Source organism: Trachemys scripta, chromosome 2, assembly GCF_013100865.1.
Source record: "Trachemys scripta elegans isolate TJP31775 chromosome 2, CAS_Tse_1.0, whole genome shotgun sequence".
Lineage (NCBI taxonomy): Eukaryota > Metazoa > Chordata > Testudines > Emydidae > Trachemys > Trachemys scripta.
The window spans coordinates 120250453-120274897 of record NC_048299.1 but is presented as its reverse complement, the minus strand read 5'-3'; the positions used below and the strand labels follow the sequence as shown (position 1 = coordinate 120274897).

Below are 24445 nucleotides of genomic sequence, written 5' to 3'. Positions count from 1 at the left end.
CCTAAAGTTATTCTCAAAATTGTATTTTCTTTGTTTTAGAATTATAATGAAAACTTCCATTACCTTTTGTGATCTCACTGGGGAGAGAAGATGTCAGGCCATGACCCCAGTGATTGAGAAACACTGGAATGCACAAAAGTAAATATTAGCAACGCCTGAAATTGCAGTGTTCTTTGAGTATTTATCCATATGGATTCTGCTTCTGTTGTGCCTCTGCTCCATGCATGTGAGGTTGAATTTTCTTGACCAGCAGCTTTGGTTGAGGCCTCACCTGTGCTTTGCACTACCTTGTACCTTTCTTTGGAGGGCGTAAAAGGCAGAGCAGCCCTCAGTTTCTTCTTACCACCCATGGCAGGGAGATGGAATTTCTATAGTTTCATAGGGTATGTCTACATTATGAAATTAGGTCGAATTTATAGAAGCTGGTTTTATAGAAATCGGTTGTATACAGCCGATTGTGTGTGTCCCCACATAAAATGCTCTAAGTGCTCTAGTCGGCGGACCACGTCCACAGTACCGAGGCTAGCATCGACTTCTGGAGCATTGCACTATGGGTAGCTATCCCACAGTTCCCGCAGTCTCCGCCGCCCATTGGAATTCTGGGTTGAGATCCCAATGCCTGAATGATGCAAAACAGTGTCACAGGGGGTTCTGGGTACATGTCGTCAGGCTCCTCCCCCTCCGTCAGAGCACCGGCAGACAATAGATTCGCGCCTTTTTACCTGGGTTACCTGAGCAGACAACATACCACGGCAAGCATGGAGCCCGCTCAGATCAGCTCACCGTCACCATATGTCATCTGGGTGCCGGCAGACGTCATACTGCATTGCTACACAGCAGCAGCAGCTAACTGCCTTTTGGTGGTAGATGGTGCAGCATGACTGGTAGCCGTGGGGCTGGCAACCGTAGGGCTGCATTGCACCAGCTCCTTGCCTTTTGGTAGAAGATGGTATATTACGACTGGTAACCGTCGTCATCGTACTGCAGTGGCTGTCAATCATGGGTACCTGGGCAGACATGCAACTTTCTCGATGATGATGGCTATCAGTCGTAGTATGCTATTTTCTGCCAATCGCCCGGTATTGTCTGCTAAGCACCCAGAAGAGGCCGAGGGCGATCTGGGTGCTGGCAGACGTGGCACTGGCAGATGTGGGGCTGCATTGCTACACAGCAGCAGCCCCTTGCCTTTTGGCAGAAGATGGTATATTACGACTGGTATCCATCGTCGTCGTACTGCAGTGGCTATCAGTCATGCTGTACCGTCGGCTGCCAGCTTAGGATGTAAAAAATAGATTTGTTCTGTATTCATTTGCCTCCCCTCCCTCTGTGAAATCAACGGCCTGCTAAACCCAGGGTTTTGAGTTTAATCTTTGGGGGGGACCATTCTGTGTGACAGTTGTTTGTGTTTCTCCCTGATGCACAGCCACCTTTCTTGATTTTAATTCCCTGTACCTGTACGCCATGTCGTCACTCGGCCCTCTCTCCCTCCCTCCCTCCTTCCCCTGGTCCGTCAGATACCAGTTTCGCGCCTTTTTTCAGACCAGGCGCCATAGCTAGCATTGGGATCATGGAGCCTGCTCAGATCACCGCGGCAATTATGAGCACTATGAATACCACGTGCATTGTCCTGGAGTATATGCAGAGCCAGGACATGCCAAAGCAAAACCCAGACCAGCCGAGGAGGCGATTGCAGCGCGGCGACGAGAGTGATGAGGAAATTGACATGGACATAGACCTCTCACAAGGCACAGTGTGGAAATCATGGTGTCACTGGGGCAGGTTCATGCCGTGGAACGCCGATTCTGGGCACGGGAAACAAGCACAGACTGGTGGGACCGCATCGTGCTGCAGGTGTGGAACGATTCCCAGTGGCTGCGAAACTTTCGCATGCGTAAGGGCACTTTCATGGAACTTTGTGACTTGCTTTCCCCTGCCCTGAAGCACCAGAATACCACGATGAGAGCAGCCCTCACAGTTGAGAAGCGAGTGGCGATAGCCCTGTGGAAGCTTGCAACGCCAGACAGGTTGATGGATTTCCATTCCATACGGCTAAATGCAGTGCCTTGCATAATGACAGGTTTCAGAGTAGCAGCCGTGTTAGTCTGTATGGTTATGTAGACTCTCTCCTCAGACCCTACGCTACCAGCACTCCCAGCTATCTTCGAGACACCACTGACTTCCTGAGGAAACTACAATCCATCGGTGATCTTCCAGAAAACACCATCCTGGCCACTATGGACGTAGAAGCCCTCTACACCAATATTCCACACAAAGATGGACTACAAGCTATCAGGAACAGTATCCCTGATAATGTCACAGCTAACCTGGTGGCTGAACTTTGTGATTTTGTCCTCACCCACAACTATTTCACATTTGGGGACAATATATACCTTCAAGTCAGCGGCACTGCTATGGGTACCCGCATGGCCCCACAATATGCCAACATTTTTATGGCTGACTTAGAACAACGCTTCCTTAGCTCTCGTTCCCTAATGCCCCTACTCTACTTGCGCTACATTGATGACATCTTCATCATCTGGACCCATGGAAAAGAAGCCCTTGAGGAATTTCACCATGATTTCAATAATTTCCATCCCACCATCAACCTCAGCCTAGATCAGTCCACACAAGCGGTCCATTTCCTGGACACTACTGTGCTAATAAACGATGGTCACATAAATACCACCCTATACCGGAAACCTACTGACCGCTACACTTACCTACATGCCTCCAGCTTCCATCCAGGACACACCACACGATCCATTGTCTACAGCCAAACTCTAAGATATAACCGCATTTGCTCCAATCCCTCGGATAGAGACAAGCACCTACAAGATCTCTATCAAGCATTCTTAAAACTACAATACCCACCTGCTGAAGTGAAAAAACAGATTGACAGAGCCAGACGAGTACCCAGAAGTCACCTCCTACAAGACAGGCCCAACAAAGAAAATAACAGAACACCACTAGCTGTCACCTTCAGCCCCCAACTAAAACCTCTCCAGCGCAACATCAGAGATCTACAACCTATCCTGAAAGATGATCCTTTACTCTCACAGATCTTGGGAGACAGACCTGTCCTCGCTTACAGACAACCCCCCAACCTAAAGCAAATACTCACCAGCAACCACACATCACTGAACAAAACCACTAACCCAGGAACCTATCCTTGTAACAAACCCCGATGCCAACTCTGTCCACATACCTATTCAAGTGACATCATCATAGGACCTAATCACATCAGCCATACCATCAGGGGCTCGTTCACCTGCACATCTACCAATGTGATATATGCCATCATGTGCCAGCAATGCCCCTCTGCCATGTACATTGGCCAAACCGGACTGTCTCTACGCAAAAGAATTCATGGACACAAATCTGACATCAGGAATCAAAATACTCAAAAACCAGTGGGAGAACACTTTAACCTGTCTGGTCATTCAGTGACAGACCTGTGGGTGGCTATATTACAACAGAAAAACTTCAAAAACAGACTCCAACGAGAGACTGCTGAGCTAGAATTGATATGCAAACTAGACACAATCAACTCCGGTTTGAATAAGGACTGGGAATGGCTGAGCCATTACAAACATTGAATCTATCTCCCCTTGTAAGTATTCTCACACTTCTTAACTGTCTGTACTGGGCTAGCTTGATTATCACTTCAAAAGTTTTTTTTCTCTTAATTAATTGGCCTCTCAGAGTTGATAAGACAACTCCCACCTGTTTATGCTCTCTGTATGTGTGTATATATATCTCCTCAATATATGTTCCATTCTATATGCATACGAAGAAGTGGGCTGTAGTCCACGAAAGCTTATGCTCTAATAAATTTGTTAGTCTCTAAGGTGCCACAAGTACTCCTGTTCTTCTTACTCCATTAAGATGGCATTCCTGATGGCCATTACCCTTGCTTGGAGGGTGGGTGAAATTCAAGCCACTTACACTGAATTCCACATTGCCCCCCTACAAATCTCTGAGATTGGAACATTCCTCAAGTATGCAAATGTAGCTGTTTGGACTCCAGGTGAGTGGGCTTTAATACAGAGGGTGAAACTGCTTAGCCAACTAGCAGCAAGTCCTTATGCAATTAGGTACTCTCTTAGGTACTCACTGCTCCATGGTTTGGGTTGCTAGATCTGACTTCTAGCTAATCACCAGGTGTGTGATCCACATGAACAAATACTTGAAGACCAGTTCCTCAACTTAAAGTAAAGTGGTTCTTTTAGATGTTTTGTCCATCTGGATCCCATGACCCTACCTCCTTCGTCACTACTACAGAGTCCTATATAGAATGGAGAGTCTGTGCTGGTGAAGTAACTAAGTGTTGTTTAGGCCCAGTGCCTTTTTCACCCTGGGCTGGGGAGGTATGTGGACACTTCTGGCTAAAATCCCACCTCGCATGACTGGGGCACATGCACAACCAGAGCAGGATCCACATGGACAAACATCTTGAAGAACCAGTTGTTATAAGGTAAATAACTATATTTTTAATCAGATTTTGAACCAGTCAATTATGTACATTTGATAGTGTACTTATGAAAGGTACTTTAATTAAAAATGTAAATGTGTTACTGTCAATTAAGAACGTTCAAGGGTTTATTCCAATTGTCTTCATGGAGGTGCCGGATATATTACTTTGAGGATTTTAGGACTAGGGCCTAGTAAAGAAGCTGCTTGAATTTGGGGTGAAAACACAAACCACTGATAAAAGAAAAAAATGTTGATCATATAGAATTTTTCTTATAAATACACAGATAAGTTAACGTACAAGAGTATGGTACATACATTTATATAGGTTTATAAAGGTACACTTTTGAAACAGTGAATGGAAATTTAGACACATGATTTTTATTCATCTTATATAATTTTAATGTTACATTTTAAAGCTTTAACTCCACTATCCAGATTTAAGTAAATGGGAGAGAGTATCAAAATTGAGATTCAAACATGGGGATACATTTCTTGCTCCATATCCTCATGTTTGCACTATGTATGTTGAACTCAATTCATTTCAGCAAAGTATATTTGTTGGTAAGTTTGTAAGGTTACGGTTAAAGAAATACTGAAAAGAAATGTATACTATTATAGCATGACACAATTGTCACATGTGAAACCAACTGACTTTTCCTATTATAAGGTGGCTTTCCCATGAAATACTAGTTGAGACAGTTGCTGCTTTTTCCTGACCTTGCCTTCCACCTAGCCACTGTGTAGGGGTTGGGTGTCTAGGTGTATAACAGTTTACTCCTGAGGGTGTTCTGCGCCAAAAAATTAAAATTCTGTGCACAATATTTTAAAATTCTGCAAATTTTATTTGTCAAAGAAATATGGAGACTCCAGCATGGCATTGGGGAGCACAAGCCACTGGCTGCACAGAGGTGGGAGATCACTGTGTAGCTACCCCTCCCCCACAACATGGACTCAGTGAGGAGGTTGCACCCAACCCTGACACAGTGCAAGGATGGGGCCTACCCCAGAAGCACTCCAGGGTCCTGCCCCTCCATGCCAGATGCACCAGGTAGGCTCAGCAAGGCAGGATCCAAATGTGGAGGGGCTTAGTGTGGGTGGATCCAGGTGTGGATTACGAGAGTTCTGTGTGGGGCAATCTGGGTGCAGGCACCTTAGTGGGGGATCTGGGTGCAGAGGGAATCTGGATGCACAGGGGGTTGGAGGTTTCTAGGTGCAATGGTAATGGGACTCTGGGGGTGGGGATCCAGGTGCAACTGGTTGGGGCTTGGTGGGGTGGGTATCTGGGTGCAGGTGGCTGGTCCAGGTGCAGGGGAAGTGGGGCTCATCGGGGGGGTTCTGAGTGTGGGGGGATGAGGCTCAGCAGGAGCCCTCACACCCCTCCCCCATACTCTAACTCCTGCCCCAGCCCTGATCCCCCTCCCACCCTCCGAACCCCTCGGTCCCAGCCTGGAACCCCATCCTGCACCCCAAACCCTTCATCCCTAGCCCCACTCCAGGGCCCTCACACCCCCCGTACACCAACCTGGAGCCCCCTCCCACAGCGTGAACTCCTCATTTCTAGCCCCATCCCAGAGTCCGTACCACCAGCCGGAGCCCTCACCCCCTCCCACACTTCTACCTCCAATTTCGTGAGCATCATGGTCCACCATACAATTTCCATACCCCGATGTGGCCCTCAGACCAAAAAGTTTGCCCACCCCCGCTTTATCAGCTAGAGTTCTAATTCCAAAAGACTGCTTTCACCCAAATAAACTATATGTCAATTTCTCAGTTTCAGCATGTAGTACGTAAATCCCACATTTACTCTAAATTGCTTGTTTAATTCCATGAAATTAAGCTGTGCTGTAGTAAATATATTTTAAAATTAAGTAATGCAGTTCTTTCCTAAATATTTACTGTATTATATATTACAGGAAAAGAAATAAATATGGATGCTTGTAACTTTGTAAGTAATGTTTTCTTTGAGTTTTATGGTACATGGGCTAGAGAAGGGAATGTAGAAAAACACACTGCTTGGAATTATTAAATTGCAACCCTCCGACCCCAACAACTCTATATCTCTCCCCTTTTAGGTCCCAGGCCAACAAGACACTTCAGCATGTGTTTACCTTTAAGCAAATGAGGCCTGATCCAAAACCCATTGTCTTCAATGGTCTGATATTCTGGGTTGTAATCCACACCAGTGCGGGGCTGGGTTGCCCCTGCTCTGCAACCTTGGGTGCCTCACAATGCTTTGCTCTTGTAGCTTCCAGCTTGGGTTGCTCACAGTCAGCCTGCCAGCAAGTCACACCCTGAGTGTCTGTGTATAGCCACTGCCCTGGTCCAGCAACTCTGACTCCAGCAGCTTGTCAGCAGCACACCATCCACACTCTGGCTTCCAGCAGCTTTGGTTGCTACTTGCAGGTTGACTGCAACATACTCCTAGAAACAAATTTCCCCTCCCCTCCAAAATGTATGTTTTGCATTGTCCAGCCCTATCTTGGACAGTTCAGGTATTTGAGGTCTGTTGCCCCTCTGTATGTAACAGTTTGCTACTTTAAATGTAGTTACCCGTGCAATTCAGTGTAGACACACCATGGGATTATTTTTGATTAAAGACTAAAACAAGTTTATTTAACTACAAAGATATGGGTTTTTAATGAGTACAAGTATAAGGCACTAAAGCCAGAATATTTGCAAGAGAAATAAAGATAAAATGCTTTTTAGTACTAAAACTTAAACTAGATTTGATTCAAGGTGCAGTCCCTTACCATATGCTCCCAGTAACTTTGCTGACTAAATTCTCAGGCCAGGATCTGCTCCCAAAGTCCAATGGCTGTTTCTTTTGTTGTTTTAGGTGAAAGAGAGAGAGGTGGATAGGGAGAGTTACATTGGGGTGTTTTTACTCTTCCCTGTTATAGTCCAGTCCCCTTTTGACATACATTTTCCTGAGGGTGACCCCTAGATACACTTCATTCCTGCTGTGAGGACAGAGACAAGGAGACTAGTGGTGAAAGAGGTTCCATGCTGTTGTTTGCTAAAATGCAGATCCGTTTGTTCCTGCCTCCCTTTTCTTGCCAAAGAATAGCCTCAGGCGATTGCTCATCAACTTTGACATCTGGCTAGAGGTATAAGCTTGTCCTTTGACTTTGAGAAACTGGTTTACTCAGACTTGTCTGGTAAACACGTCAGACCTCATTTCAGTTTATGTTTATATCTTCACATATAATGTTGCCACATACATTTCACGATGACATTATTGACCAGTGAGTTATTAATTTTAAATGATATCTCACAAGGCAAATTTTGTACAAAGATTACTACACAAGTCCAATATTGACTCTAAATTGATCTGTTAAATGGTTTTCCTCCATGAGTTGAATCTGCCTTTCATTAATATTTTAAAAATAAAGTAATGAAGTTCTTTCCTAAATACTAAGTATGTTGTACATTAGAGGAAAAAATTAAGCTAATTCTGAAGTGCTTTGTAGGAGTAGGGCCTTAGGGACAGATTTTTAAAGGTACATAGGTGCCTAAAGATGCAGAAACATGCCTAGTGGGATTTTCAGAAACATTTAGGCACTTAACTCACATTGAAATCAATGCACATGTGCTTTTGAAAATCCCACTAGGTGCCTATCTGCATCTTTAGGCACCTGAAAGATTTTAAAAGTTAGGCCCTTACTCTTTGTCCCCACCATCTCTAAAATCCCATATCCTAGCAACTCTCTGTGTTAAGCAGATTTGAACATGGTTGTCTGGAGTGTCTTGTCTTTTTTGTTTGGCTAGAGAGCTTAGTATTTTGTACATTAATGGTTTCTGGGTTTTCATCATGTATTATATTTTGAAAGTTCTGTGAAATAATATTGATGTTTGATGTTCAAATTTAAATTAATATTTCTATTTAAAAATAAAGAGCCAGACATTTATAAAAAATACAAAGCTGAATCAGTAAAAGTAAAATGATTAGCTTATATTTATATTTTTCTTGAAAAATGAGGTTTTATATTAAAAATAAAAGGAACAGAAACATTTAAAGTTTGATATATTTTAAAGGTCAAGGATAGAATTGAAATGATAGAAAATGTTGAAACAGAAGTAACAGTGAAGTGGAGAAGAGTGGAAGATCCAGCAGAAATTTCACATGCAAAGCCATGTATGGATAGGTTAGTTGACTAAAAAAGCTTGTTAGTATTCCTCAAGTGTTAACATTTACAGTTTTAATATATCATTAGACTTCCCATGATTCCATTGTTATGCAATCTGTTGTTCCAGTTGATTTTTAACCTTCCACCTGCATTTCATTGGATTTGTCTGTATTTAGGGCAAGATTGTTACTTCCTTTATGTTTCCCTGCAGGAGAATAAGGGAACATAAGGCTCCTCTTGAATTCCTCTGCGCTAGCTATCCATGTTATAAGTAGCACTTCAGAGGGGAGAAGGAGCCACTACTGCCCTTCTGTGCAGATGGTGCATAGAGCTAACCAGCCAGCACAGCAGAGTCAGTGCAGAACGAGAAGCATTCGTCACAATGTAAAGGACTGGTAAAGATTACGTCTCTGCCAGAGCAAGGGAGAAATTAGGGACATGTTGTGGCTTTGAGTTCCAGTCTGCTTCATGGTCTGCTTCTGGGGCAGCACAACTAAATGCTGCCACTTACTGAAGGATTATGGCAAATCTCCAATTTGAATGTATAGTTTTCAAAGTACTTTGGGATCTTTCAAGGTGTGTGTGTGTGTGTGTGTGTGTGTGTGTGTGTGTGTGTGTGTGTGTGTGTGTGTGTGTGTGTGTGTGTNTGTGTGTGTGTGTGTGTGTGTGTGTGTGTGTGTGTGTGTGTGTGTGTGTGTGTGTGTGTAAAAGATATTACCACAGTTCCATATTTCTAAGTCAGGAAGATTCACACTCTATTTGGGATGAAAATAATAACCTGTAACCTTTGTTCTTCATCAAGTGATTACATATGTCAATTCCACTTCAGGAGTGTGTACTCCCAGTGCACTGAAGCTGGGGAGATTTTTCTATAGTAGTACCTATAGGATGGCATACATGCCCACTGCACTTTCATGCTGCCAGCTCATGGTATAAAGGAGCAGAGCTGCCAGACCCTCTGTCAGTTCTTCAAGTGATTGTGCATGTCCATTCCACTTCAGGCATGTGCATGTCCAGTGCTCCAGAGTCAGAATTTTTTCACTTAGCAGTACCTGTCAGGGTGGAACATTCACTCTCCACTGCCTTGTGCTGCTCCATGATGGTATAAAGGGTGGAGTTACCCCAGATCCTCCTCAGTTCCTTTTTACCAACTATGATTGGTGCTTGGAGCATGGTAGCTTGCTTCTGCAAGTGTTCTCCCTTTCCAGGGAATTTGTTTATCTCTTGTATATTGTTAGAGGTATTCATTTTCATATTTAGTACTTTGGTGTAAGTTTCATTTGTTATGTTTTCTTAGAGTGTCGGTTCCTGCTTGTTCTGGGTGCTGACACCTGGTACCTGGCATATGATGTGTAACGGTTGCAAGAAGTCTGTGCCAGTAAGTGACCCTCATTCCATGTGCCTCAAGTATCTTAGTGAGGGTCTTGTCAGATCTGCGGAGACCACAAGCCCCAGAAGAAAAATGATACGGAGGTGAGACTGCAACAACTTCTTATGAAGGCCGCCCTGCATCCACGTTCTGAATTGTCCTGCTCAGGCACCAAGTACTTCTGTCTTGGTTAGAAGTGCATTGCAAAACTTGGCACTAATCCCCTTCTTTAGTGCCAAGGCAGAAGCACAGACAATATTCCTCAAAGGAGCCTCCAAAGATTGAGATCCCAATACCATGCATGAGCAAACAAGCTGGAGGACAGGCAGAGTGTCCTGGGAAGAGACACTCCTCAGTACTGCCTGCGTTATTGATGCTGGCCCACTGTGGTACTGGACCCTTTGATGCAACAACAATAGCAGCATCAGGGAAAACTCTCAGTACCAATGATACCAGAAGCATATGCTGCAGCACAGGACCTGCTCTGTCTGTCTGTCCCAGATTCTCCAGCAGTGCAGGAGACAAACTATCTAGTACTGCTTGATCCTCAGGCTTCATCTTTGGACTTATCTGCAAGATGGGTCCAACCCTCAGTACTGTGGCTGACTTCTTCAGACCATCCGGCACTTCCTCACAGACTGGTGTCCCTGGAGACACAGTACCAGATCTTGGCACTGCACCTCAATGGTCTGGCAATTCAGGGTCCTCCCTGAGGTGGGCATAAGAGTTGCTCACTCTTGGGATAGAAGACTACCTTCACCTTCATCACAAAAATTTCACTCCTGGTATCCAGCAGATGTCCCACGATGGTCCAGGAACCCAGATCCGTGGTCTGGTAGAGGGTGGGGTCCAATGGCCATACTGGAACCCATGGGGTTTCATCACCACCATCAGATCTTCCTGGTTCCTTCTCTGACTAGATCCTCAAGCAGACACCAGGCTAGCTCTCATGAAGAGGTCAGGTGGCCCTGGGGACTGCCACACCGGCTGCTGCTGGAGCAGTCCTGCAGCCAGCCACAGGGATGGCTGCATGAGCTGCTGCTTAGTGGCCTCCAGCTGCTGGCTCTGGGGACAATGGCACCCCAGAAGCCCCCCCCCCCAGAGCAGTCACAACCCTGGGCCCCCCAGCTAAGATTTAGTCAGGAGTATTTATAGAAAAGGTCACGGGCTGTGAAATTTTTGTTTATTGCCTGTGACCTGTCCATGACTTTTACTAAAAATGACTAAATTGTAGCCTTAACAATGAGCAGGTGTTGATGACTTCAGTTGTTGGGTCTCCTACATGAAGTCCAGCAGACTATTTTCCCTTTGGGAATCCTACCCTCTTCTCACATCAGGCTGACGAGAAGCTTCACAGTCTCAAAGACTCAAGGGCCATGCTGAAATCACTGGGAATTTACACTCCTTTCCCTAAGAAGAAAGGAAACAATTCTGCCTTCAGTTTTACCAACGTTACCTGCTTTTCCAGCTTAGAAAGCCTGACCATTCCACAAAAAAAGGGGAAAAATAACAGGAGACCGCCACTTCTTCAGTTTTCTTCTGCAACAGGTTCTTCCAGACACTTGGGAAATTCCAAGCAGTCTGTTTTGATTGTGTTGTCGAGGACAGAGTATCAGTTAGTTTTGTGCCAGTTTCTCCTGACCGTTTTTTCCAACAGTTTATCCCAATTCCTGTGAGCTCAGGCCCATATTACCGTGGATCGACGTGTTCTAAGTATTGTGGAACAGGAAACACCTTACAGCTAATTTCTATCACTCCATCCCACTCCCCTTTGTCAGGGACCACTCTTGCAAGGCTGATCTCTTCCAGGAGGCCAATCTCTCCTCCATTTGAGAGTTATAGAGGAGGTTTCCCCTCTCCAGTGAGGGAAGAAGTTTTATTCACTTCCAGATTCCTTAGGCAAAAGAAGGTCTCAGGCCCATTTTAGACCTGAGATATCTGAACAAATATATAAAGACAATAAGATTTCACATGGTCACCCTGGCCTTGGTTATCTCCATCCTGGAGATTAGTATGCTGCCCTTGACTTGAAGATGCATATTTCCATGTGCCTATGCTTCAAAATCATAGGAGATTCCTAAAATTTCTGGTTAACAGTAGTCATCAGTTTACAGTCCTGCCCTTTGGCTTCTCTGCAGCCTCAAGAGTATTTACAACATGCATGGCAATGGTGTCTGCTTTCCTAAGAAAAGCAGTTGTGCAAATATTTCCATACCTGGACAATCAGTCTTCTCTCTAGTTCAGAGGATAAAGCTTGTAGGGGCAGTCTTGGATTCTACAGTAGCCAGCACGTTCCTACCTTAAGACAGATTTCAATGTTAACCATTTCCACAGACCTAAAAACCCATCTAACCACAACAATAAGAAACTGCCTCAGACTTCTGGGACACATGGCCTCCTGCATGCCAGATTTCATCTTAGAAAATTATAGGGCTGGTTTAAAGTCAGTATACTCCTTAGCTCGTCACCCATTGGATATGGTGATTCGAGTACCTGCAGGAGTATTAGCCTCCTTTGACTGGTGGGTGGATCCAGTTAATGTATTTATGGAAATTTCCTTTGCCCCTTTTTTACCCATATTGACTCTGGTTATGGACACTTCATTTGTAGTTTGAGAAGCTCGCTTAGGGAACCTATGTACTCAAGTTCTGTGGTCATGTCAATTTTTAACTCTCTGCATAAATGTGTGGTAGTTGTGAGTCATTCATCTGGCCTATTGGGCTTTTTTCCCTCACATCAAAGGAGAGGCTCTACATGTCCTCATGGAGAATGCTGCAGCAATGTTGTATTTGAATAGATAGGAAGGGGCCAAGTAGGACTCTCTTGGTCAAGAGGCGATACAGCTTTGGGAATTTTGGATCACCAATGCAATTAATCTCAAAGCATCCAATCTGCCTGGTGTTCAGAACAGCTTGGTGGATCACCTGAGCAGATCATTCAGTGGTCTTTCAGGCAGATATTGTGAGATTTGTTTTTCAAAACTGGGGGCCCTTACATAGACTTATTTGCTACTCACCACAATAGGAAATACCCACTCTTTTGTTCAAGGGCAAGTCATTCAGGGATCTCTGATGTACACCTTCCTGCTGTCTTGGAAAGACAATCTGCTGTATGCTTACCTTCCATTCCACCCATTTCCTTGGTGTTGCTCAAACTCAAGCAGGATTAGATTCACATTATCCTCATAGTACTGGCGTGGCTTCTCCAGCATTGGTTCTCCAGTCTGCAGAGCCTCTGCACCAGGCTCCTATGACACTACCTCCAGAACCTGACTTGAATTCCCAGGACCACGGTCACCTACTACATTCCAATCTGACTACTTTCCATTTTATGGTCTGGATGCTCCATAATTAATGCCTCAGGAAGGTCCAGTGTTTGGGGAAATGTACAAAACAGTCTCCTGAATATCAGAAAGCTTTCTGCTAGATACACATAATTGTTAAAGTAGAAATGATTCTCCTTATGGTCACAGCAAAAGTGTTTAGACAGTCTAAGCATGTTTTGGACTACTTGTTCCACCTGAAACAACAAGGCCTGTCTATTAGTTCCCTCTGAGTTCACCTGTTAGTTATCTCCACTTTCCATCCTACAATTGCTGGCTGCTCAGTATTTTCAATTCTGATATCAATCAGGTTCTTAAAATGTCTGGAGAGTTTTTATCCTCAATTTGTGGATCCCATCCCTGCCTGGGTCTTGAATCTGGTGCTAGCAAGATTGATGAACCCTTTGAACCCGCTTTTCACTATCTATGAAAGCAGCATTTTGGTAGCTATTATCTCTGTGGGAAGAGTGGTGGAGTTACTAGCATTGGTAGCTGACCCTCCTTACAGCCTTTTATAAGGACAAAAGTCTACTTATTTTCACATCTAAAACTTTTGACTAAAGTAGTATCGGAATTCCACCTCAGTCAAGTGATATACTTACCAACTTTCTTTCCTAAGCGCCGTTCTCATAAAGATGAAGAGACTCCATGTCTTGTATGTTAGTGTGGAGATTAATGGAAGGAGGAGGCACACATCAGAGCCCTAGGGGGGCTCACGTCAGCGCCCTAGTGGGGTTCTGGGTGATCATTACTTCCCACCACCCTACACGGATGTAATGAGGTTAAGTAGTGTCCGCAAAAGAGAAACTAAACAACTGATTATTCCTCAATAAAGGTTTTTAATGCTTCAAATATTAGTTAGTGGTTAGGATTAAAAACAGAGTGTGCCTTTTTGTTGCTTGGCAACCATATCTTCAAGAAAGTTAGGAATAATTCCAGCTGTTGCATCCCTGAAAGGTTAAAATAATTAATTTACTGGATTTATGTAAAGTAACATTTTTACCGTGTTTTCTCTTTGTTTGTTGTTTTGTTCTGTTTTCAATGCTTTATCCTTTGGAGGTTTCTGTAAAAACTATAACTTTTAAAACAAGGTGAGAGAGCTAAAGTGAGGAAAGGCAGGGGAAATGGGGGGTGAAGCAGCATTACAGACACCTGGAGGACACCACTATTTACCTCTCTCCATTCTGAAAACTGACCATTTATTCCTACCCTTTGTTTCCCATCTTTTAACCAGTTACTGATCCATGAGAGGACCTTCTCTGTTATCCCATGACAGCTTTCTTCGCTTAAGAGACTTTAGTGAGGGACCTTGTCAAAGGCTTTCTGAAAATCTAAGTACACTATATCCACTGGATCACCCTTTCCACATGCGTGTTGACCCCCTCAAAGAATTCTAGTAGATTGGCGAGGCATGATTTCCCTTTACAGAAACCATGTTGACTCTTCCCCAAGAAATTATGTTCATCTATGTGTCTGACAATTTTCTTCTTTACTATAGTTTCAACCAATTTGCCTGGTACTGGCTTAGTGGCCTGTAATTGCCGGGATCATCGCTGGAGCCTTTTAAAAAAAATTGGCATCACATTAGTTATCCTCCAGTTATCTGGTACAGAAGCTGATTGTTAGGTTGCATATTAGGTTAGTAGTTCTGCAATTTAACATTTGAGTTCCTTCAGAACTCTTGGGTGAATATCATCCGGTCCTGGTGACTCATTACTATTTAATTTATCAATTTGTTCCAAAACCTCCTCCTTTGACATCTGAATCTGGGACAGTTCCTCAGATTTGTCACCTAAAAAGAATGGCTCAGGTTTGGGAATCTCCCCCACCTCCTCAGCCAGGAAGCCTGATGCAAAGAATTCATTTAGTTTATCCACAATGGCCTTATCTTCCTTGAGTGTATGTTTAGCATCTCAGTTGTCCAGTGGCCCACTGGTTGTTAAGCAGGCTTCATGCTCCTGATGTACTTAAAAATTTTTTTGCTGTTACTTTTTGTGTCTTTAGCTAGCTGTTCTTCACATTCTTTTTTGGCTTTCATAATTATATTTAGTCTTCGAGTGCTTGCTCATATTGATTCCAATTAGGTGTACGCGCGCCGCGTGCACGATCGTCGGAAGATTTTTACCCTACCAACACTCGGTGGGTCGGCTGAGGCGCCCCCTGGAGTGGCGCCCTTATGGCGCCGGATATATGCCCCTGCCGACCCAGCGCCCCCTCAGTTCCTTCTTACCGCCCGTGACGGTTGTTGGAACTGTGGGGCTGACCTCCACATCCCTAGCTTTCTCATTCATAGTTAGTTTGTTAGTATAGTTTGGTTTGTTGTTAGTACTTTAGAGTAGTTTAGTAAGTTTATAGGATAGTTTATATTTGCTGTATCTAGTTGTAGATAAGTTGAGGATTCGGGTTTATCCTGTTCCTCTGCCCGGTACCGGGGCTCATGCCCAAGTCTCCGGGTTTCAAACCTTGCTCGGCCTGCCTCAAGCCGATGCCCATTGGAGATCTCCACGACTCCTGTTTGAAGTGCCTGGGGGAATCTCATCAGCCTGACAAGTGCCGTATTTGCAAGGCTTTTAAGCCTAGGACAAAAAAGGAGCAGGACTTTCGTCTAAAACAACTCCTCATGGAAGCGGCACTTAGCCCAGTGCCCCCGACACCGCGCGTAGACCAGGCACCGTCGGTCCGCAGCGCACCTCCGGCACCGGAGCGACCCGATACTAACAAGGTACCTCGGCACTGGACGTCTCCGGCACCGACACAGACGCAGCACCGCTTGCTCTCTTCCCAGCCTAAGAAGCAGCATAAGCCACCTGCTGCTCCTTCGCAAGCTCAAGCTCCGCCCGCAGTTTCAGCGGAGCAGCACGCCGTGCCAGACCTCACCACGAAGGCCCCGACTCCAGCATCGTCGATTCTGGTGCCCCAAGCGCCGTTGAGTCCGGTGCACATAAGCTCCCTGGTGCACACCGTGGTTGAGCTAGGCTTGCCTTCGGCTCTGGAGACCTTCTCTACTGCCCGCGACCTGATTGTGCTCACTGACCCTGGACTGCCGCCCCCTCCGACACTGCCGGTACGGACTGTCCCATCTATAGGGAAGCCCGCCTTCATGCAGCCCCCTTTGCAGAGTGAAACTGCTCGACGCCACCCACGATCCCGGTCCCGCAGATGGTCCCGGTCTTGGCGCCGCTCAGAGTCCCGGCACCGATCTCCATCTCAGCGCCGGTCGTACTCGCAGCACTGCTCCATCTCGCATAGGTCTCCCTCCCGGTACGATCGGTACCGGTCCACCTCCCAATACCAGTCCCGGCACCTTTCATCGCACAGCCGGTCACGGCACCGCCTCCATCGTTGGTTGTCGTCCAGATCCAGATCGACTTCCCGGCACCGCTATGACCGTCGGTCCCGCTCCCGATCATGGTACTGCTCGGGACACCGGCACCGGTCTCCGACCCTCAGGCGCGGACTGGTAGAGGGTGACGGGATGACTCAACAAATGCGTTCGGCACTGCCTTGGCCTTCTCATCCCAACTGGGCGTCATCCCAAGAGGGCAGTGCCTATAATAACCAGGGCCATGACGCTGACAGTGCTAGCCAGGGACCGGACGTGGGTCAGGAACCCGACCAAGGTCCTCCGCAGTGGTCCTTCTGGACCCCCTGGGCATACAACCAAGTCCAAGGTGGTACCTCTGGCGCTTCCTGCTCGGCTCATTCGGAGCCTAGGGTACCTGAGGCAACTATTAGCCGCCCTCCTCTGGTGCCGTCAGAGACGACTGCCCTACCGCCTGAGCAGGAGGTTGCCCCTCCGGTCGAGGACCTACCACAACTGGACCCGCCTCAGCCTGACCTCCCCCAGGACCCGCTGGTCCAGGGATTGTCCTCTTCATCTTCACCCGATGAAGTTGTGGCAGGCATATCCGCCTCTGGCCCCCCCACCTATAGATCTTCGTGCTCACCTGGACCTGCTTCGTAGGGTGGCACGGAACATGAATATGCAGGTGGAGGAGGTGGCGGAAGTTGAAGACCCAGTGGTAGACATTTTGTCAGCCGATACCCCCACCCGGGTAGCTTTGCCCTTCATTAGGACCATTCAGGCCAATGCCAATACTATCTGGCAGTCCCCGGCATCCATCCCTCCCACAGCGAGAGGGGTTGAAAGAAAGTACATGGTACCATCTAAAGATTACGAGTATCTGTATGTGCACCCCCAACCTTGCTCCCTCATGGTACAATCCGTAAACGAGAGGGAGAGACATGACCAGCAGGTGCCCGCCTCTAGATCTAAGGACGCTAGGCGCCTGGATTTATTGGGGCGTAAGATCTATTCAACCGATGGCCTACAGCTCAGGGTAGCTAACCAGCAGGCCCTCCTGAGCTGATATAATTATAACACCTGGAACTCTATGGGGAAATTTAAAGAGCTAGTTCCCCAAGAGTCCAGGGAAGAGTTTGGGGCCTTGCTCGAAGAGGGCAAGAAGGTGGCAAGGACATCTTTGCAGGCGTCTCTAGATGCAGCAGACTCGGCAGCTAGAACTCTAGCCTCAGGAGTGGCCATGCGCCGTATTTCATGGCTGCAAGTGTCCGGCCTCCCGCTGGAACTGCAGCAGACCATACAGGACCTGCCCTTTAAAGTCCAAGGCCTCTTCTTGGAAAAGACTGATCTCAGGCTGCAAAGTCTGAAGGATAACCGGGCCACTATACGCTCACTGGGCATGCATACCCCGGTGACACAATGCAGACCCTTCCGGCCCCAGCCGCAGCGCCCTTACCCCAACCCCCAACCGCGGCAAGACTTTGCTAGAAGGCGTGGTCATGGCCCTAGGAGGTGCCAACCTGGTCTGCAAACAGGCCAAAATCAAGGTCCCTGAGACCATCAGCGGGGCCCAGACAAAACTTTTGAAGCTGCGCTTGAGGACGGAGCACCAGTCTCCTCCCAGGATCCTTCCCTGCCTTTCTCCAACCACCTCTCTTGTTTCCTCCCTGCGTAGTCCCACATAACGTCAGCTCGCTGGGTCCTACGCACGGTGGAAATGGGATACCATCTTCAGTTTATTTTGCCTCCCCTTCCCACCCTCCCTCCCCGTCCCTCTTCAGGGACCCTTCTCACAAGCAACTTCTCTTATAGGAGGTGCAAACGCTTCTGTCTATCGGAGCGGTGGAAGAGGTACCAAGGGACTTGAGGGGCAGGGGTTTTTACTCCCGCTACTTCCTAATCCCCAAGGCAAAGGGGGGGCTTCGGTCCATCCTAGACCTACGCGGACTCAACAAATTCATGGTAAGGTTGAAGTTCCGCATGGTTACCCTGGGAACCATTATCCCATTCCTGGAGACTGGTACGCTGCCCTCGACATGAAGGACGCGTATTTCCACATAGTGATCTACCCACCGCATAGGTGGTTCCTTCGCTTTGTGGTCAGACACCAACATTTCCAATTTGCTGTCCTCCCCTTCGGCCTGTCCACAGCACCAAGGATTTTCACAAAATGTATGGCTGTTGTAGCGGCCTGGCTCCACAGACATCAGGTCCAAGTCTTTCCGTACCTCGATGACTGGCTCATATGGGGTCGGTCCGAGCTACAGGTGCAGTCTCACGTTCGGTTCGTCGTCACCTGCTTCAGGAAGCTGGGCCTGCTGATCAACGCCGAAAAGTCCACTTTGGAGCCGACCCAAAGAATAGACTCATTGGGGCAGTCCTGGACTCGAATCTCGCCAAGGCTTGCCTACCACAGGCCCACTTCCAGTCCATGATGACCATTATCCATGGCCTCCAAAGTTTTCCAACCTCGACAGCACGCACGTGCCTCGGTCTTCTGGGCCACATGGCCTCGTGCACCTTCGTGACCAGACATGCCAGACTGCGCCTCCGCCTGCTTCAGATGTGGCTTTCGTCAGTGTACCGTCCAGGCCGGGACAGTTTGGACACAGTACTCATGGTGCCGACGAAGGTATTGTCCTCTCTGGGTTGGTGGCTAAATCCCAACCTTGTTTGCAGAGGGATGCCATTCCATGCCCCGCAGCCCTCTCTAGTCCTCACCATGGATGCGTCCTCTCTGGGCTGGGGCGCTCACCTCGCGAACCTTCGCACTCAAGGCCTCTGGTCCACACAAGAAATATCTCTCCACATCAATGTCCAGGAACTGAGGGCAATGCGCCTAGCGTGTCAGGTGTTCCGCGAACACCTCCAAGGCCGTTGTGTTGCTGTCTTAACAGACAACCCGACGGCCATGTTTTACATCAACAGGCAAGGCGGAGTGCGATCGTCCCTACTATGCCAGGAAGCCATATGTCTCTGGGAATTTTGCATAGCCCAATCAATCGACCTGGTGGCGCTGTTTCTCCCAGGAGTCCAGAACACCTTGGCAGATCGCCTCAGCAGGTCCTTTATGACTCACGGGTGGTTGATACGTCCAGACGTTATTCATTCCATTTTCCGAAGGTGGGGGTTTCCCCACATAGACCTCTTCGCCTCCCACGAGAATCTGAAGTGCCAAGTGTTCTGCTCTCTCCAGGGACGCTCTCTGGGCTCCCTGTCAGATGCCTTCCTGATACCGTGGAAAGACCAGCTGCTCTACGCCTTCCCTCCGTTGCCATTGGTCCACAAGGTCCTTCTGAAGTTACGCAGAGACGAGGCCCGCTTAATCTTGATCGCTCCAGCGTGGCCCAGACAACACTAGTACACCACACTCCTCGATCTGTCGGTGACCAAGCCAATTCCTCTCCCATTGTTGCCAGACCTGATCACTCAGGATCACGGCAGGTTATGCCATCCGGACCTGCAGTCCCTTCATCTAACAGCATGGATGCTGCATGGCTGACACAATCTGAGCTGCGCTGCTCCAGTTTGGTGCAGCAAGTCCTTCTAGGAAGTAGAAAGCCCTCCACTAGATCCACACATCTAGCCAAGTGGAAATGCTTCTCCTGCTGGTGTGCCCTAAAGAATGCTGTTCCCCTACAGGTTCCAGTACCTACCATCCTAGATTACCTTTTGTCACTCAAACAACAAGGTCTAGCGATTTCATCGATCAAGGTACACCTGGCAGTGATTTCATCCTTTCACCCAGGTGAAAATGGCTGCTCAATTTTCTCCAATCCCATGGTCAGCAGGTTCCTCAAGGGTTTGGAATGTCTGTATCCACAAATCCGTCATCCGACCCCTACATGGGATCTCAACCTCGTCCTTTCTAGACTCATGGGTGCCCCCTTCGAGCCGATGGCCACCTGCTCGCTTCTGTACCTTTCCTGGAAAACAGCTTTCCTCATCGCTATCACATCAGTGAGACGAATATCGGAGCTTCGAGCTCTCACACTGGATCCACCATACACAGTGTTCCATAAGGACAAGGTACAGCTGCGACCACACCCCGCCTTCCTCTGTAAGGTGGTGTCTGCCTTCCATGTCAACCAAGACATCTTCCTTCCGGTCTTCTTTCTGAAGCCTCATGCTTCGCGACGTGAACAACAGCTACATTCCCTAGACGTTCGCAAGGCTCTCGCCCTTTAGAAAGACATCCCAGTGGCAGACCGGATGAAAGGTCTCCCGGTCTCCTCGCAGCGAATTTTGTCTTGGATTACATCGTGCATCCGTACGTGTTGTGACTTGGCGGGTGTTCCAACTACCCGGCTCACTGCCCATTCTACTCGGGCTCAAGCGTCGTCCTCCGCCTTTCTAGCTCATGTGCCCATACAGGAGATCTGCAGGGCAGCGACTTGGTCATCCGTACATACCTTCGCTTCTCACTATGCTATAGTGCAGCAGTCCAGGAACGATGCAGTGTTTGGTTCAGCGGTTCTTCACTCCGCAACATCTAACTCCGACCCCACCGCCTAGGTAGGGCTTGGGAATCACCTAATTGGAATCGATATGAGCAAGCACTCGAAGAATAAAAGACAGTTACTCACCTTTGTAACTGTTGTTCTTCGAGATGTGTTGCTCATATCCATTCCAAACCCGCCCTCCTTTCCCCACTGTCGGAGTAGCCGGCAAGAAGGAACTGAGGGGCGCTGGGTCGGCAGGGGCATATATCTGGCGCCATAAGGGTGCGAGTCCAGGGGGCGCCTCAGCCGACCCACCGAGTGTTGTTAGGGTAAAAATCTTCCGACGATTGTGCACGCGGTGCGCGTGCACACCTAATTGGAATGGATATGAGCAACACATCTCGAAGAACAACAGTTACAAAGGTGAGTAACCATCTTTTTTTACACTTCACTTGCCAGAGTTTATGCTCCTTTCTATTTTCCTCAATAGGATTTAACTTCCAATTTTTGAAGGATTCCTTTTTGCTTCTAACTGCTTTTTTTACTTTATGGTTTAGCCACGATGGCACTTTGGGTTCTCTTACTATGTTTTTTAATTTGAGGTATACATTTAAATTGAGTTTCTATTATGGTGTCTTTAAAAAGTTTCCATGCTGCTTGCAGGGATTGCATTTTTCACACAGTACCTTTTAATTTCTGTTTAACTAACTTCCTCATTTTTGTGTAGCTCCCCTTTCTGAAATTAAATGGTACTGTGATGGGCTTCTTTGGTGTCATCCTCCCCCCGCCCCCCGAGATGTTACATTTTATTATGTTATGATTACTATTGCCAAGTGTTTCATTTATATTCACCTCTTGGACTGGATCCTGTGCTCCACTTAGGACTAAATTGAGAATTGCTGCTCACCTTGTGGGTTCCAGGACTAGCTGCTCCAAGAAGCAGTCATTTAAGGTGTCAAGAAACTTTATCTCTGCATCCCGTCCTAAGCTGACATGTACCCAGTCAATATAGGGATAGTTGAAATCCCCCATTATTGAGTTTTTTATTTTTATAGCCTCTCTATCTCTCTGAGCATTTCACAGTCACTATCACCATCCTGGTCAGGTGGTCAGTAATAGATCTCTACTGCCATATTCTCATTATTCAAGCATGGAATTACTATCCATGGAGATTCTATGGTACAGCTTGGTTCATTTAAGGTTTTTACTTCATTTGACTCTATGCTTTCTTTCACTTATAGTGTCACTCCCCCTGCCTCATGACCTTCCAATATATTTTATACCCTGGTATTACTGTGTCCCATAGATTATCCTCATTCCACCAAGTTTCTGTGATGCCTATTATATCAATATCTTAATTTAATGAGGCATTCAAGTTCACCCATCTTGGTATTTAGACTTCTAGCATTTGTATATAAGCACTTAAAAATTGTCACTTTTTACCTGTCTGCCATTATGTGATGTAATTGAAAAGGACTCTTTCATTTAGAGTCATAGACTTTAAGGTCAGAAGGGACTATTATGATCGTCTAGTCTGACCTCCTGCACAACACAGGCCATAGAATCTCACCCACCCACTCCTGTAATAAACCCCTAACCTATGTCTGAGCTATTGAAGTCCTCAAATCATGGTTTAAAGACTTCAAGGTGCAGAGAATCCTCCAGCAAGTGACCCGGGCCCCACGCTGCAGAGGAAGGCGAAAACCCCCCAGGACCTCTGCCAATCTGCCCTGGAGGAAAATTCTTTTCCGACCCCAAATATGGCGATCAGTTAAACCCTGAGCATGTGGCCAAGATTCACCAGCCAGACACCCAGGAAATAATTCTTTGTAGTAACTCAGATCCCACCCCATCTAACATCCCGTCACAGGCCATTGGGCATATTTACCGCTAATATTCAAAGATCAATTAATTGCCCAAATTAGGCTATCCCATCATACCATCCCCTCCATAAACTTATCAAGCTTAGTCTTTTGCCCGCACTACTCCCCTTGGAAGACTGTTCCAGAACTTCACTCCTCTGATGGTTAGAAACCTTCGTCTAATTTCAAGTCTAAACTTCCTGATGGCCAGTTTATATCCATTTGTTCTTGTGTCCACATTGGTACTGAGCTTAAATAATTCCTCTCCCTCCCCAGTATTTATCCCTCTGATATATTTATGGAGAGCAATCATATCTCCCCTCAGCCTTCTTTTGGTTAGGCTAAACAAGCCAAGCTCTTTGAGTCTCCTTTCATAAGACTGGTTTTCCATTCCTCAGATCATCCGAGTAGCCCTTCTCTGTACCTGTTCCAGTTTGAATTCATCCTTCTTAAACAGGGGAGACCAGAACTGCAACAGTATTCCAGATGAGGTCTCACCAGTGCCTTGTATAATGGTACTAACACCTCCTTATCTCTACTGGAAATACCTCGCCTGATGCAAACCCAGCTTTCTATGTTTCTAATGATTGAATCCCCCATTATTATTCAGAAAGGATTCAGAAAGGAGTTATCATTCTCTGTCCCCAGTACCATTCAGGAGAGAAAAAATATCAGAGAACCCACATTATTCTAAATCTAAAAGATCTTCCTCATCAAGGAAATCTCAGTCCCCTTCTGTACTTGACTTACTCCTGAAAGATCCTGCCTAAAATGCTGGGAGGAGTCCCACATTAGTGACAAATGTCACATCTGTAAGGTATTCAAGCCTTGCTTTAAGAAGGCTAGAGCAGCCATGCTGAAGTATCTTCTTAGGGAGGCAGCTCACTATCAGAGTTATTGCATTTGGAACAGATGCCTAGTACTGAAGCTTCAATATGGAGCACCCCATCAGAGATGTTTATGGCACCACATTCTCTATCACTGGTGCCAAAGAAAAGACAGAGGCCTTTCAAAAACTCGGTACTCCATTTGGCAAGGATAAAGTTTACCTCCACCCTCACCCTAAGTTCCTAACGAATTTTCATGTTAACCAGGCAATTTGTTTGCCAATTTTCTTACTGAAGCCTCATTCTTATAGAGATGAGGAGAAACTTCATTCATTAGACATAAGAAGAACTTTAGCTTTCTGCCTTGACTGTACTAATTCCTTTAGGTCCTCAACACAGTTGTTTGTCATGGTTATGGATAGAATGAAAGACCAGCCAGTTTCTATTCAGAGGATTTCATCCTGGATTTCTTCATGTATTTGTGTGTGTTATCAGTTAGCTAATGTGACTTCACCATCTAGAGTGTTGGCCCATTCAACTGCGGTCCATGCAGCATCAGCAGCCTTCCTGGCACAAGTGCCTATTCTGGACACTTGCAAAGCAGCAATGTGGTTGTCAGTGCACACGTTTGCTTCTCATTATGCTATTGCAGTCAATCCAGAAGTGATGCCACTTTTGGATGTGTTGTTCTACAATCTCTGTTCAAATTGACTCCAAGC

The 24445-nt window shown here is 46.6% G+C and overlaps 1 protein-coding gene across 1 annotated transcript in view; it reads left to right on the top strand.

Moving 5' to 3' along the window:
• Nucleotides 1-24445, top strand: part of MAJIN (membrane anchored junction protein) — a 142287-nt gene that overhangs the window by 35881 nt on the left and 81961 nt on the right. The window contains exons 5-7 of the mRNA XM_034759393.1: nt 4909-5034; nt 6387-6418; nt 8509-8618. Of these exons, the coding sequence (XP_034615284.1) occupies nt 4909-5034; nt 6387-6418; nt 8509-8618 (268 nt within the window). The remainder of the gene's footprint in view (nt 1-4908; nt 5035-6386; nt 6419-8508; nt 8619-24445) is intronic.